At 37.6% G+C, this 16,225-nt stretch overlaps 1 protein-coding gene across 4 annotated transcripts in view; it reads left to right on the forward strand.

Annotated features, from left to right (window-relative positions):
• Positions 1–563: 563 nt before the first annotated feature.
• Positions 564–16,225, forward strand: part of LOC128165860 (dedicator of cytokinesis protein 7-like) — a 38,808-nt gene continuing 23,146 nt past the window's right edge. For 2 of the 4 annotated variants that reach the window (XM_052830761.1, XM_052830763.1), the window contains exons 1-27: positions 564–700; positions 2,640–2,730; positions 2,908–3,083; positions 3,298–3,478; positions 3,748–3,963; positions 4,634–4,719; positions 5,135–5,201; positions 5,494–5,643; positions 5,780–5,845; positions 6,097–6,271; positions 6,499–6,698; positions 6,897–6,990; positions 7,077–7,239; positions 7,418–7,535; positions 9,621–9,836; positions 10,132–10,233; positions 10,659–10,679; positions 11,640–11,723; positions 11,919–12,135; positions 12,279–12,440; positions 13,203–13,355; positions 13,623–13,708; positions 13,909–14,004; positions 14,409–14,552; positions 14,808–14,921; positions 15,124–15,437; positions 15,820–16,129. In XM_052830761.1, coding sequence (XP_052686721.1) covers positions 648–700; positions 2,640–2,730; positions 2,908–3,083; positions 3,298–3,478; positions 3,748–3,963; positions 4,634–4,719; positions 5,135–5,201; positions 5,494–5,643; positions 5,780–5,845; positions 6,097–6,271; positions 6,499–6,698; positions 6,897–6,990; positions 7,077–7,239; positions 7,418–7,535; positions 9,621–9,836; positions 10,132–10,233; positions 10,659–10,679; positions 11,640–11,723; positions 11,919–12,135; positions 12,279–12,440; positions 13,203–13,355; positions 13,623–13,708; positions 13,909–14,004; positions 14,409–14,552; positions 14,808–14,921; positions 15,124–15,437; positions 15,820–16,129 — 3,855 coding nt within the window. In that variant the 5' untranslated portion in view covers positions 564–647. The remainder of the gene's footprint in view (positions 701–2,639; positions 2,731–2,907; positions 3,084–3,297; positions 3,479–3,747; positions 3,964–4,633; positions 4,720–5,134; positions 5,202–5,493; positions 5,644–5,779; positions 5,846–6,096; positions 6,272–6,498; positions 6,699–6,896; positions 6,991–7,076; positions 7,240–7,417; positions 7,536–9,620; positions 9,837–10,131; positions 10,234–10,658; positions 10,680–11,639; positions 11,724–11,918; positions 12,136–12,278; positions 12,441–13,202; positions 13,356–13,622; positions 13,709–13,908; positions 14,005–14,408; positions 14,553–14,807; positions 14,922–15,123; positions 15,438–15,819; positions 16,130–16,225) is intronic. The other 2 variants (XM_052830762.1, XM_052830764.1) reach the window with 1 other exon arrangement.

The raw sequence follows: 16,225 nt of genomic DNA on the forward strand, positions 1-16,225 counted from the left end.
ATTATGTATTGCTGTTTTCTTCTCTACTTGCAAATAAATGTATACCCTTGCATATGTGTATGACAACCCTTGGTATGTGTTATATCAGATGCACCTCCTATTGTAATTAACTTACTATGCTTACTTACATTTAACAGTACAATATTTATGTATTTCATACATGCATTATTTGTTATAATCATGTTGTTTTATTGCCCCCCCTCCCCCCCCCCCCCCCCGGGCCCTCGATTGGTAAATAAACGTATAGATGTATAAAATTTGCAGTTTATACTGAAATGACATGATATTAAATTACACTTCAAATTTATTCAGATATATTTATACACATAGGCCTAGTTAATCAAAATTGAAAAAAAAATCGATTTAAAATAGATTTGACAGTTTCTGTCATTCCCTAAGTGAAAAAATACGGCACGACACGGCAAAAAAGTTTTGAGCAGTAATTAAAATCCATTTCACTTTCAAACTGAGTCATTTTAGATTATATAGACCTTTATCTTTGATTGATGAAGCTTATACGGCTTGATCTCTCTCTCTCTCTCTCTCTCTCTCTCTCATGCACATGCGCGCGATGGATCCGTGCCTAGAAAACAGAAAACACACAACCGAAAAAAAGTGAGGAAGTGAGTTATCGGGCAGACGGCAAGATGTCGGCTGCACCGACCCAGCAACAAAGAGCTTTTGCCCAGAAGCTAAATAAGTGAGTTTTTGTTGTTAACGTGATTTTGAGATTGATACACATTGTCAGACCTGTATTTTTCTTGTTTTAAACGAATCTCGAATTGTCTCTGCATGTGGTATTGTATTTCACTTGTAAACAAGGACGATCCCGTTTCTTTTTTTTCTTTTTTTTAGCATATAACGTTAAACTACTAAACACTTTCATTATCATTCTCTCAATGTTTATTTTAAAAACATCCTGGTAAATTTCAAAATATTTCCGTTTAAAAAAATCAACATTGAAGAATATTTTGGAACACCCCCCCCCCCCCCCCCCCATGAGCCAGAAGCCAAGTTGAATAAATTTGTAGCTGTACTAAACTGTATCTTTCACGTCAGTCAGATTTGATTGCTTTTCACTAGTATTGTACCAGTTATCGGCTAAGATTTACTGTTTATTTTTCGAATTTCCTTTTAATATGATTACGTTTTGGATAAATTAAACTTGACAATTTTTAAATCGTGAACTCCTTGTTTATGCACTTGTTATAGGTTAAATCATTATTTAGATTTCATAACATCTTGCTTTTGTGCTTTTTAGCTTGCCCCAAATTTGCTGAGTTTTTAAGATTCACTGTACTATAGATAATGATTAACATAGTAAAATTCCTGTACATGTTGATTTAATAAGAGACAAAAATAACAGAGATTGGCAACTGATCGTAATCTCACGGTCCCTATTGTAAAGTATTCCCAGTTTAAATCAGTACATCTTTCTAATAAACAAATATATCGAAATATAAACAGCTAAAACCTATTACCAAAACATTCAAAATAATATATTTTCATGAATTCATGTCTTATAAACAATATTAAAAAAGGATCAGTTTTAGGAAGCAGTTGGCTACATGTCATCCGAGATTTGCCAATGTTTTATAGCTGGCCTATATATTTTCTATATATTAATCTTATTTTTCAATTTTTTGTTTCAAAAACGTGTCAATCCTTTGCACATTTTTCATTAATACTTATGGTTTAAAATCAATATATCAGTTTACTAATATGTACTCAATACTCAAAGTAAGGTTGGTCCCGTAACATTTTTCAGCAACAAAACAAGGTAATGGCCGATGTTGCCAATCTCTTTTATTTATGTCTCTGAATTAATACTTCAGTTATGCCACTTGTGGGGTCAAACGAAATGTCATAGGGGTTATGATGCATAAGCAAAACTCATTAAATTATTCCTTAGTTATCATACCGTATTCAAAATTTTTTTTGACAGTCCATTGATCTACATAATTGTGTCATTAAACGTGCAACTGTGCTATGACTTTCTCATAATTTAGTGAATACCCTTTGTTTATATATGCATTGATATATGTCAAATCAAAGAAGGGATACCTATACAGTTGAATAATTCCTTCTCCTCATTTTTTATTGTGTGGTAAAGGACCAGTTGAAAAAATTCCTTATCATATACCCATCAGATTTTCCGGATTCCACACTGTGGGTTTCTGATTCCTCATCACCATTCTCTAAAACTGATGATATATTACACATTAAATAACATCTGTATTCTAGCGTGTTCTTTTTTTTATATAAGAGTTTGTATTAAGATAGCTTTGTTATATAAGTTAACGTTATACATATGATTTTAAAAACATACTTTTTGTAATTAAAACTTTTAAATAGACAAGTGTGTAGAATAAATACATGTATATCATTTTAACAGTAACTTGATCCAAAGAGACGAATCTTGTCTCCTTGCCAGATGCAGATCATCAGATTTAACTCAACGCTTCGCATCTTGTTTGATCTGATGAACCGCGCCTGGCAACTCAATGTGATCCAACCCTTTGGATCAAGTTACTGTTATAATAGTATACATTTATCATTATTGCTGTCTGTGTGGTAACAAATCCAGTTGAAATAATATGTTGACCTTATTGCTGATGTTGATATGTTCTCATTTTCAGACAAGGAGCAGCCGAAGTTAGAAAGGCTGTCTCCTCAACCATCTACTCGACCTCTGACCTCACTCGATGTGCCAGCGGACTCAATCTCACGGTACAAATTATTTAACTGTTGAAAAAACTTTGATATTGGTTGTTTTATTTTTGCTTTACCATCCCTTTTGTTTGTGCATATTTATGTTAAACTATTTATAGAAAAATAAAGTTAATTAAAACATTTGTTTTTAACTTTGTTGTAAATTACAATGCTTATATTGATTTTCCTCTGCAGGTGCCCCTAACTGATGTTGTTGATCCGCCAGATTATGAGGAGTTTGTGCTCCAGAACTCATGCACTGTGGAGAGGGACCCATTCCGAGACCTCATCCTGTACCCCGAGGATGATGTGGACGTACACAGCATGCCCAGGAAATGTCGCACTGTCAAACCCATAGTGCCAGAACTCGGGTAAGTCTGCTGGTGAAAAATTGATTTATTTGAAGGAGTAGTCATGAAAAATAGTTTGTGTAACTATGGAACTTGTCTGCTTGATCCATGCATTTGATATGTAGTGTATTAGATCACTGAGCTAATTAGTAATTGGGTTAAGTATCTAAGATACCATGGCATTAAACATATAGAACTTTCACAGAGCTTGAACTTAACTTCTTTGTTTGTACAGACCTGAGGCGGATGAGTTTGTGTTTGACTTGGCACGGCGATACACCGCTGACTACACAGTCATCACCCGCCGCTACCACCGCTACAGCTCCAGTGTCTGCAGCAAGGAAAAGCTGAGCGGACAGGATGCCACCATCCCCCAGGAGTACGAGGTGGACATAGAGGACGCTCAGGACGACGAGGTATGGCTGCAGCAGACCTCGAGCTCAACAGTGGAGGAAATTACTTATATTTCTCTCTATGTCTTGCTTTAATCAACAAACTACATGTAGTATTAAATGAGATAAATGTACATTATTTGATTATCACTACACACAAAAATACAACCATTTTAGTTAAATTGAACAATTAGACCATGTAAATACATAATTGAAAGAGTTATGAGATGATCATCTACATTTTTTGTGTATCTTTTTGATATATCACCTCCTGTTTATCTCAAAACATTAAGGATGACATCAACAAGCGGCAGTCGATCCACATGAACTCTGTCCCCCGGGGGAGTTGGGCCAGCAGTATATTTGACCTGAAGTCGTCCCAGGGTGACCAGCTGCTGCCTCACCTGTTTGACCAGGTGTCGTATGAACAGATCGACGAAGACAACAGGAAGTGTCGGCAGGAGAACCGAGAGGACACACTGTTCAGTCTGTTTCCTGGAGAGGAAGAGGTAATTCCATGTTCTGTTGATTCATCAAATGTTGTGAACACATGTACCAATTTTTGCTGATTTGGTTGTTGAGTTAATGAAGGAAATTAAATGCCCATTGTCGATTGATGAGCAGTTTTTAGTATATTGTATTGCTTAGATCATTGGCCAAACATTTACTTATCCTTCATATTTCAATTGATTTTTCCTAAATCCATGAAAACTGATGACCATATATATATATATATTGATGAAACCACAGCAGTACCTCTCTCTTGTTTAAGATACCAGACACATGTTTAAGATAACAGAAACATGTTTAAGATACCAGAAACATGTGAAACAAACCTGACACAGTTGTAAGATGGACAATCACCAAAATGTGTGTTCTAGATGAAAACTGTTAAGCTTTATATTTCAGAATAATGTTGACCAACACTATTTTTAGAAGACAAGTTTTTTAACATTTTCATTAAAATAAATAATCTACTTGTCGAAAATCAATCACAAGTTATTAAAGATTCAGAAATTATCTGTCTTTAATATATTGAATCTAGTGCAATTCTAGTAAATTTTTTTGGATATTAATAATTTGTATCATATTTTGCTTTGCACTCAACAAAGGTTCAGACTTTTGATATTACATGTATATTGTTTATCGAAAATATATTTACTGTATTTCTTGGTTTAGGAGGATCTCATAGAAAGACGGCCTTCTGCTCCGTTTCCACAGGAACACTTTGGTCATCGAATTGTTGTTAAATGTATTCAACTCAAGTAAGTTTCATAAGAATTTGAAACAATGAACAATTTATTGGAAAAGCCGAAGATTTCATACTCTAATGTTTAAGGGTACTATATAATCAGTTTTAGCATGGATAATGTTTGGTATCATTGCAATGAATGATCCTAGCAATATCCAAGAATTTATGTTGATTACATAAGAACCATATTTTTAAGTCTACAAAATGACATTTGGCAACTGGGTGAGTTTTGACTGCATTAATTTCAGTGCAAATTTAGGTTTAGGTTGTACATTCATGCCTAATAAAATTCAAAGTCTAAAAAAAAAAAAATAATTTGGAAGTTCCATCCAAATTATAAGATGAGGAACTTGACGTTCTGTTGAACCTGTACATGTATTTAGTGAAATAAACTAACAACATTTAATGTGTATCGGAAACTGTTGTAGATTAGAACTGGACTTTGAACCATTGTTTGCCACTGTGGCCCTGTATGATGCCAAGGAAAAGAAAAAGGTAACCATTTAAAGCTCAACTTGCATTAAGACATTTACTGAAGAAGAACATCAGCTCCACAAAACTAAATATTCAGCAGTCTGTACCATTAATGTCAATCGAGGTGTTAATTTTTGACCTACAAGGAATTTAAATTTTGGCAGTCTGTTTTCTTTTCGGAGAATTCTTCAAACTGTTTTCAGACATTTGATGACTTTTTCTATGACGTGAATCAGGGGTATTTTTAATTACTTGCCAATATCAGAGAATTTCTACTTTGACGTGAATCAGGGATATTATTAATTACTTTTAGATATCAGAGAATTTCTACTTTGACGTGAACCAGGATGAACAGAAGAAGATGATAAGTATGCACATCCAGCAGTCGGACGTGTCCACCATGAGTCGGGCCGCCTGCTTCAGCATCACCTACCCCTCCCCAGATGTCTTCCTCGTCATCAGGGTAATATCACTGTTAATAGTTAGATGTTTCATTTGTCTTACAAATGATGTATAAATTTTTACAATACAGTGTATATGGTTAAATATGATTTATTGATAAATAGCCCTACAGTTAGATGTTTGAATTGCGTTTACAGCTGGAAAAAGTTTTACAGCAGGGAGACATAGGGGACTGTGCAGAGCCATACATGAGAGAAGATAAGGTACACACACCACATGCCTCACACTCCAGGCACTTGTTTTATGTACACATGTACATGTATATACATGTACTTAAGGCTGACAAAAGACAAATGATACAAACAGAAGAAAACGATGCAAAATAAACATACCCAAAAAAAACCCACCTCACTAACTGTTTGCTCATAAAATGATTGTACATGTAGGATTTTTAAAGTTGTGAAATTGAGATACACATGATTGTACCTAGAACACTTCATTCTTGTTTTAACAGGCCAAAGAAGATCGCTTGAAATCCAATGCTGTACAGTTCTGTGAGCGCCTTGGGAAGTACAGAATGCCATTTGCCTGGACAGCTATCTACCTGATGAATATTGTCACTGGGGCAACAGGTGGTCAGGATGCAGTAAAAACCTGTGAGCCGGAGCCGTCCCGATCCTCCAGCCTTGGTGTGTACATTAGAATTTTCCTCTGTGGTCTTGTTGTATTATTAGCACTTTATTCCTGTGAAATATAAGGATCTGTCTTTATTGTAGACATGAGATCTATGTGGTCTCTGTGTATTATTATCTCTGATGTCTGGGTAATGGGAGGTCTTTATTGTAGACAGGAGATCTATGTGGTCTCTGTGTATTATTATCTCTGATGTCTGGGTAATGGGAGGTCTTTATTGTAGACAGGAGATCTATGTCTGGTATTCCCGGTCAGTTTGACAGCTTCCGTAGAAGGAACAAGGAAGAGTTCTCCTCTACCCGCCGGGGATCGATGGAGCGTGGTCGCAGTGAGAGGAGGGGGCTATTCTCGGGGGAGGACTATGGACCCAGTCTGGACAACTTCAGACCAGTCACCCTCACTGTTTCCAGTTTCTTCAAGCAGGTGATTAGTTTGTACACTGGTACATGTTTTTTTCAACCATCAACCCCCCGACACTACATATTGCAATGACAGTTATGTATGTTTTGACTGCATTAAAGATCGGTTCTAACATACTCTGTAATACATGTATATGTATAATAAACACTTAATGGTTATTTTGGACAGTTTCTGTAGTGTTTTTATCAATATGTTTCATAGGAAGGAGACAGATTAAGTGATGAAGACTTGTATAAGTTTTTGGCTGATTTGAAACGACCATCCAGTGTCCTGAAAAGAGTGAAGTGTATTCCTGGTAAGTCCTTATTTTTCTAATTTTACAAATTAATTTCTGCTGACTAGATCATGTAGCTTTAATGATTATGATGTATTTTTAAACAGGAACCTTGAAGTTAGACATTTCTCCTTGTCCCGAGGAGCCTCGCTACATGTTAACCCCTGAACTCTACAAGGTGGAGCCTTACCCTGATGAAAAGACCAGACCAACCCGTGAAATCCTGGAATTCCCCTCCAGAGAAATATACAACCCCCACACTGTGTATAGGTAAGTAGAGAATATAAATACCTTTTAATTTGTATTGGTAAGTAGAGAAAATACAAGCTCCACACTGTATATAGGAATGAGATACTTGGATATATAGACTTTGATATCATGTCTGATAATCTATCTCAGATTTGGGACTTTGTATGTGTTGATTTCAGTGTCATATTATATATTGCAGGAACCTGTTGTATGTGTACCCGCGTAGTCTGAACTTTAGCAATAGACAGGGCTCTGCTAGGAATCTGGCCGTCAAAGTCCAGTTCATGTCAGGAGAGGAGGAGGGATGTGCTCTCAAGGTAACGGACAGATCTTGTTGTTAGTGCTCTCAAGGTAACGGACAGATCCTGTTGTTAGTGCTCTCAAGGTAATGGACAGATCCTGTTGTTAGTGCTCTCAAGGTAACGAACAGATCTTGTTGTTAGTGCTATCAAGGTAAGGGACAGATCTTGTTGTTAGTGCTCTCAAGGTAACGGACAGATCCTGTTGTTAGTGCTCTCAAGGTAACGGACAGATCCTGTTGTTAGTGCTCTCAAGGTAAACGACAGATTCTGTTGTTAGTGCTCTCAAGGTAAACGACAGATTCTGTTGTTAGTACTCTCAAGGTAACGAACAGATCTTGTTGTTAGTGCTCTCAAGGTAATGGACAGATTCTGTTGTTAGTACTCTCAAGGTAACGAACAGATCTTGTTGTTAGTACTCTCAAGGTAACGAACAGATCTTGTTGTTAGTACTCTCAAGGTAACGAACAGATCTTGTTGTTAGTGCTCTCAAGGTAATGGACAGATCTTGTTGTTAGTGCTCTCAAGGTAATGGACAGATCCTGTTGTTAGTGTTCTCAAGGTAACGAACAGATGTTGTTGTTAGTGCTCTCAAGGTAACGGACAGATCCTGTTGTTAGTGCTCTCAAGGTAATGGACAGATTCTGTTGTTAGTGCTGTCAAGGTAACGGACAGATCTTGTTGTTAGTGCTGTCAAGGTAACGGACAGATCTTGTTGTTAGTGCTCTCAAGGTAACGGACAGATCTTGTTGTTAGTGCTGTCAAGGTAACGGACAGATCTTGTTGATAGTGCTCTCAAGGTAACGGACAGATCCTGTTGTTAGTGCTCTCAAGGTAACGGACAGATCCTGTTGTTAGTGCTCTCAAGGTAAACGACAGATTCTGTTGTTAGTGCTCTCAAGGTAAACGACAGATTCTGTTGTTAGTACTCTCAAGGTAACGAACAGATCTTGTTGTTAGTGCTCTCAAGGTAATGGACAGATTCTGTTGTTAGTACTCTCAAGGTAACGAACAGATCTTGTTGTTAGTGCTCTCAAGGTAACGAACAGATCTTGTTGTTAGTACTCTCAAGGTAACGAACAGATCTTGTTGTTAGTGCTCTCAAGGTAATGGACAGATCTTGTTGTTAGTGCTCTCAAGGTAATGGACAGATCCTGTTGTTAGTGCTCTCAAGGTAACGAACAGATGTTGTTGTTAGTGCTCTCAAGGTAACGGACAGATCCTGTTGTTAGTGCTCTCAAGGTAATGGACAGATTCTGTTGTTAGTGCTGTCAAGGTAACGGACAGATCTTGTTGTTAGTGCTGTCAAGGTAACGGACAGATCTTGTTGTTAGTGCTCTCAAGGTAACGGACAGATCTTGTTGTTAGTGCTGTCAAGGTAACGGACAGATCTTGTTGATAGTGCTCTCGAGGTAACGGACAGATCCTGTTGTTAGTGCTGTCAAGGTAACGGACAGATCCTGTTGTTAGTGCTGTCAAGGTAATGGACAGATCATGTTGTTAGTGCTCTCAAGGTAACGGACAGATCCTGTTGTTAGTGCTCTCAAGGTAACGGACAGATCATGTTGTTAGTGCTCTCAAGGTAACGGACAGATGTTGTTGTTAGTGCTCTCAAGGTAACGGACAGATTCTGTTGTTATTGCTGCCATGGTAACGGACAGATCCTGTAGTCACATGTGTTAGAGGATTGGTAGGAATTACTTGCCTGGGTTTGAGACTAGGTTCACTGTACTCATGATTAATTATAATTTTCCAAAATAGAAAAAAAACCCAGTATCAACAGGTCAGATTTAAGGTGAAACAGGTGTGAAACTATGCAGTGTGTTTCATCTTGTACCTTGCTATTTAGCAACTTCTTTTGAAGGTGATTTTTGGGAACATATCTTGTACCTTGTTATTAAACAACGCTCTGTCTGTTTAAGGCAGTCTTAGGGACTACATGTCACTCCACCTTGTGTTATTAATTAACTTTTGTGTTTAAGTCTACATTTGGAATAGCCCTCGTTTTTTATTATTAATCAACTCTCCATCTGTAGAAGGTTATTGTTGGGAAGAAGTATAATTCTTGTTCTTTATTATAAATCAACTCTCCCTCTGTTGAAGGCGATCTTCGGGAAGTCTAACTGTCCAGAGCTGTCCAGGGAGGCCTACACAGCGGTCACCTACCACAACAAGTCCCCCGACTTCTACGAGGAGATCAAGGTCAAACTCCCCGCCAAGCTGACCGACGCCCACCATCTCCTTTTCACCTTCTACCACATCAGCTGTCAATCAAAGAAGAATGAATCCGGCCCAGTCGAGGTTCCTGTGGGATACACAGTGAGGGGGTCAAACAGGGGTCAAGGGGTTTTGTAGGAGAAGTAAAGAGCATACTTACATGTATATTCACTAAATGTATCTTCAGGAGATTTTGGATATAAATGAGATTGATGTTACAAGTTTGAAGCTGCAAAGATATGTGTCATGATGTTTTATTGTAACTAAACACATACATGTAATTCAGCATACATGTAGTTTACAAACTCTTAATAAATTTGGCAGCATTTTACTGTAGTCTATAAAATAATCGTTTGCAGTTTCTGATATCACTTGATTGTGCTGTATGTAATTTCAGTGGCTGCCGCTCTGCCGTGAAGGGAAGCTGATGATCGACGACTTCTCCATCCCTGTGTCTGTGGACAAACTCCCGCCCAGCTACTCAATTCTCTTCCCTGATGTATGTGCAATTCTTACTTGTATCACAAGTCGCTGTTTGCTACGTTTAGATATTTAATCAAAATTGATTTTGATATAGAATTTTAGATGCAATTACTTTCTTGATCTTCCTTTAACTAAAAATTAAAATCAAGCAACTTGTACATGTTAGTGCATGTATAAATACAGAACTTCACCCATTATGTTGACTATAATTCCCAGAGTGAAATTTTATGACTGTGAAATAGACCCCTAAACATAACTATTAAATAAATGAATTCCATTGCTAGTTTACTTGATATTATGAATTGAATGAAACAAGGTCACCCCCTATTGCATTCTACTGATTATTGACATTGATTTTTCTGCAAGGCCCACTGTTCTTCTAAGTGACATGAAATAAGTTATTAGGGAGTTTTCAGATGTAGACACTCTCTCTATCACTAGGAGTATCTGTATGATCGTCCTGTAAGTAGTTACGACAGCGTGAACTCTAACACAAGCCTCAGTTATCACAGAACAATTGTATCCAAGATTGGTGTCCATCCGTGCCACCATCCTCACTCGGATATCATACTCTGTACTGTCATTATGTATGTCTCTGTAATTGGAATTAATTAGAGAATACGGTCAGTAACATATTGTAACATGTCATAACTTTTATTTTATGGATACTTGTAAATAGTATTAGCTTTTATTATATAATGAATTGATAATCAGATGCTAACCTGATATAGACCTATATCTGCTTTAAGTATCGTACATTTGTATTCAGTATCTATTCAGAACACATTAGCTATGAGTATTGACTGGTTAAAAATCAAATGAATATAAAGAAATCCAGAGTTATGGTTAGGGTTACATGTACAGCAAAACTCGGCTATAACGAAGTCACTGGGACCTAAGAAATTACTTTGTTATGTCCGTAATTCGTTATAAACGTATAAGAAATTCATTAAATTTACATAGCTAGGGATCCAAGATGACTTCGCTATATCTGTGAATTCACAATATCCGTGTTCGTACTAAACGAGTTTTACTGTATTTTACAAGAGACAAATAGTTGATACTTTGTTTGATCAGTCATCTGTTGTAGTTTATCATAGACTGGTTTCTGTAGAATTTCCTCTATGTATATGATTGTAATTGTTTACCCAACATCATATATTTCTAAGTACGTTTTTCATATTTCTATGTAAATTCATGTGATGGTATTATTCTATGGACTTTATGTTACATGTATGTAATGGTATTATTTCTATTGACTATTTGTTTTGTGATGGTATCATTTCTATAGACTCCCTGTTATTTAATGATACCATTTCTATAGACAACTTGTTATGTATTATACCACTTCTGTAGACTATTTGTTATGTGATGATACTATATCTTTAGACTCTGTGTTAAATGATGGCATTATATCTTTAGACCAACCTGCCCAACATGAAGTGGGTGGATCACAAGGGACTGTTCAATGTCAGCCTCAGATCAATGTCCTCGGTTCACACTCAGGTAATAGCCAACAGCACTACATATCTCAACTCAAAATAGGTCAGTTCGTTCTATAAGTAAAAGTGGGAAGAAAGAAAAAGTATCGCTATATTGCTCGATTATAAAAAAAATTCCCCTCTTCTGTTTCATTGTTCTGTTTGTAAGTAATAGGAACAGCTTCTATAGTACATTCTTGATGGTTTCTTGGCTGCTTAGGATGACAAGCTGGAAAAGTTCCTATACAACTGTAGGATGACCCTGGAACAGAAGCTCCCACCCCGGAGGACCGAGTCCCAGTTTGAGAATGACCTTAGACTCAGTATACAAGACATCCCCAAATCCAAGGGAGAGAACCTGGTGCAGTTCCTGCCACTGGTCCTGGACAGACTGTTGTATCTGATGGTGAGGCCCCCAATACTTGGAGGACAGCAAGGTAAGAAGTCTGTTGATACATGTATCTTATATATTTTTGTGTCCCCTATCTCTACACAGTCATGTAATATCAAGCTTGATATTATAGAAGATATACAGAGTAGATGTCTGAGTGTTCTTTATCATTGTATGTTGTGATTGCAGTAAACATTGGCCAGCCAGCCTTTGAAGGAATAATTCTGGTGGTTAAGAGGGTCCATGAACTGTTGTGTGATAAAAATGACCGTAACGGACGGAACCTAACACTGGCCTCTTACATACAATACTGTTGTACCCTACCCCACCCCGGACCATTACAACACTGTGGTAAGTGCGTCAATACAACACAGATACATACAGTACTGCTGTACCCTACCCCACCCTGGAACATTACAACACTGTGGTAAGTGTGTCAATACTATACAGATACATACATTACTGCTGTACCCAACACCCCCCACCCCCACTCCACCCCAGCCCTGACAATGCTTGGTAAATGTTTGTATCAATATCAGTGCAAATACATAAATTATATATGAATCACTACATCACATCCACATGTAAATCTACATCACTACAGCACAGATAAATTTATATTAATGATACTGTACCTCTGTGTATTTTTCCTAAGCAAAATAAATACAAATAAACATGCCATTTCATCTACCCGGTACACAACATATACTGTGAAATAGTTTCTGTGCTATTTTCTTAGTGTAAATAGTCATTGAAGCTATTCACTGGCAGCAGCATTCCATTTCCTTTGCATTAATCTTGTTATTAGTGTTATCAAGAGCTGCTACATTAAATTCAACGTCTCATAACTCAAATTTGATAACCATCAACTATGTTCTGACTCTGCCTCTCTGACAGTTTTATTCTGTATAATTATATAGAATATCTATTTACTATTTATTTGGACAATAGTAAGTTTATTGTCTCACTCGACATAATAACGTTTCCCTCAGCTTCACCCCCAGAAATAACTGCCGTCTTTTACACACTGACTGGTATAATTAAGCAAAGTCTGATAATACCTTTACACTGATTATGCTGATACTGCTGTAACTGTAATGTTTGATTTTGCAGCTACAGATCCCATGCTTGGGTCTGGATACAACACACTCGGACGACCGTCATCTCTTCCTGTCTCCAACAAAAACTTCCCGCGGAGTTCCAGCAATCCAGACCTAAATGCGCTAACACCCACCTCCCCAGACAACGAAATATCTGCCATCTTAGGTACTACTGATCTATTGTCTCTTGTCCTGACATTTTCCAAACTGAATTTGGATGTCATCAATGATATGTAATTATAGTGATATGTTTGATAACACAACTTTGATTTCTAGTAGTTCAGAACATAATTCTAAATACAGGTTTATATATACTCTTGTAAGGAATGCAGTTGAAAGCCTGTGATAAATGAGGGGAAAATCAAATTGCAGTAAAAAAAGAAAAACAGTTTTATGTTGTCGTTCAGTTTGAGTATGTATCGATTGTTTGTAGGAGGTACAAAGTACTTGGACAGGACAGGGAGCATGAGGGCTGATGATTTCAATCAGCCACAAATGGTCAGGAACAGAGCCAAAAAGGTCAGCCTCTTCAATGTTATAATATTGGTTTATACTTCTTTTTATAAACATTTAATTAGAAAAGAGATACACATCTTATGAAATTAGATTCTACAGAAGCCTTTTCATGAGAGTATATCAAGTAAAACTTTTATGAACTACACGTATGTGTGATTGAATATGTTTCATCATGTGATAGTCATGTGACTGGTTCGTTACAGCTGGTTCATGAGGAGCTGGTTCTACAGTGGCTGGTTCTGAGTGGACAGAACAGGGACCATGCCTTCGCCTACTCCTGGTTCCTGTTTGAACTGATCGTAAGTCATCATCTGTCTGTCAGTAAATGTTTGAACTGATCCTAAGACATTAACTGTGTCAGTAAATATTTGAGCTGATCGTATATCATCATCTGTCTGTTAGTAAATGTTTGACCTGATCGTAATTCATCAACTGTCTGTCAGTAAATGTTTGAACTGACCCTGTAGTCATTAACTGTCTGTCAGTAAATGTTTGAACTGGTCGTAAGTCATCAACTGTCTGTCAGTAAATGTTTGAACTGGTCATAAGTCATCAACTGTCCATCAGTAAATGTTTGAAATGACCCTTTAGTCATTAACTGTCTGTCAGTAAATGTTTGAACTGATAGTAAGTTTATATTGCTGGGCATTGACTTGTAAAAGTTTAGTACTGGGATGAAGCAGATTATGTTTTCTACCTACAGATCAAGAGCATGGCAGAACACCTGAACAAGACTCAGAAGCTGGACACGCCCCGCCAGATGAGGTTCAATGACAAACCGTTTGTTGAGGACATTGAGGCCTTGATGAACTTGGTCAACAAAGAGGTCACAGACAAGTACATCAAGGTAAAAGGTTAAGGTCAGATAGAAGAAATGTCAAGGTTATTAATCAGTGGAAAGACATCACCCAAACAATGTCAGAAAACAGTTTAATTCAGCAAATTGAATGATAAAATGTATACTGTTGACTTTTCTTATTAAATCATCTGTACTTATTACAAGTATCTTATTATCAGGAATTATAAATTTGATAGAAATTACATGTATTTAGTTTTACACCCTCTATGCTCTTTAATGATACTGATACTGTGTTTTGTATAGGAGCCTCAGATAATCCGAAGTTTAAACATCAGCCTGGGCTTCTTCCTGCACGATCTCCTCAGTTTCATGGATCGAGGATTTGTCTTCAACCTCATTGCAAACTACTGCGGGGCTGTTAGTATTATATTAATGACACCAGTCATAGAAGTGGAAATAAAATACATCAAAAATGATATATTTATTTAAAACATCCATGTACAGTGTGTGTTGTAACATGACAATGTATGTAACAGTGTGACATAGCATTTCAGGTGTGTATACCTATTGTAATTAGCCCGGTGTTGTGGACTGATCAAGTTGTGTATGCTGTTTGTAGATTGCGGAGAAGATCCAGACTCTGTCTGACTCGACCACTCTGATGCTATTACGGCTGGACTTTCTGCGAATCGTCTGTAGCCACGAGCATTACTTCCCCCTCAATCTGCCATTCGGAACTCCTCTGACCCCTACATCAGGGAGAGCTGCCAGCCCCACCCCCAGCATCCAGAGCACCAACTCCATGTCCTCCTACACCTCCACCTCCACCCTGACTGACCGGGGACAGTTCTATGAGCTGACCCTACAGTACAGACAGCAGCACTTCCTGGTGGGCCTAGTTCTGTCTGACCTGAAAGTAGCCCTGGATACTCAGTAAGTTGTACATTGATTCTGGATGACCTGAAAGTGGCCCTAGGTACACAGTAAGTTGTACATTGATTCTCGGTGACCTAAGGATGACCTAAATGTGGCTCTGGTTACACAGTTTGTTGTGTAAGTCCTACATGTGTTAGTACAAGTCTGCCACACACTGCAAACTTCCACTACACAGTTTTTTGTTAGTTTATATATTATTTTTATATTCAAGTTTTACAAAGGGGGTGGACGTAATAAGCAATTCTTGATACAAATTTTGAACATCTATATGTTAATCATACACTCATTGACCCTACATTGTGAAGACTGCATGTCATTATCATTGTGTGCAATCTTATGTCAGTGAAAATTATATCATGAATTCTTTTCTTACTTGAAGCAATCCCATCATTCATCATAAGGCCATCAATGTTGTACGGAACCTGTTGTACAACCACGACCTTGACCTTCGATACATGGACACTGCAATGAAGTCACGGCTGGCCGCTCTGTACATGCCCATCATTGGGATCGTGATCGAGGCACTGCCACAGCTCAGTGACCCCGGCCTTGACCTGAGGCGACATACAAGCTGCCCTGAAGAGGAGGAGGCAGACAAAATCAGCCACAGTGTTGCCCTGGAGATAGCAGGGGCCACCGTTTTTGCTGGGAGAGTTCAGGAATACCCAGGAGGGATGGATGAACCCAAGGTAATAAAAATATCTATGTACACTATGTGTAAGCATCAAGCACTCTTAGAAATAATTATGTCAAACATATTATGCTTATGTGCAACTGTAGGAAAT

The sequence above is a fragment of the Crassostrea angulata genome, chromosome 10, assembly GCF_025612915.1.
Source record: "Crassostrea angulata isolate pt1a10 chromosome 10, ASM2561291v2, whole genome shotgun sequence".
Lineage (NCBI taxonomy): Eukaryota > Metazoa > Mollusca > Bivalvia > Ostreida > Ostreidae > Magallana > Magallana angulata.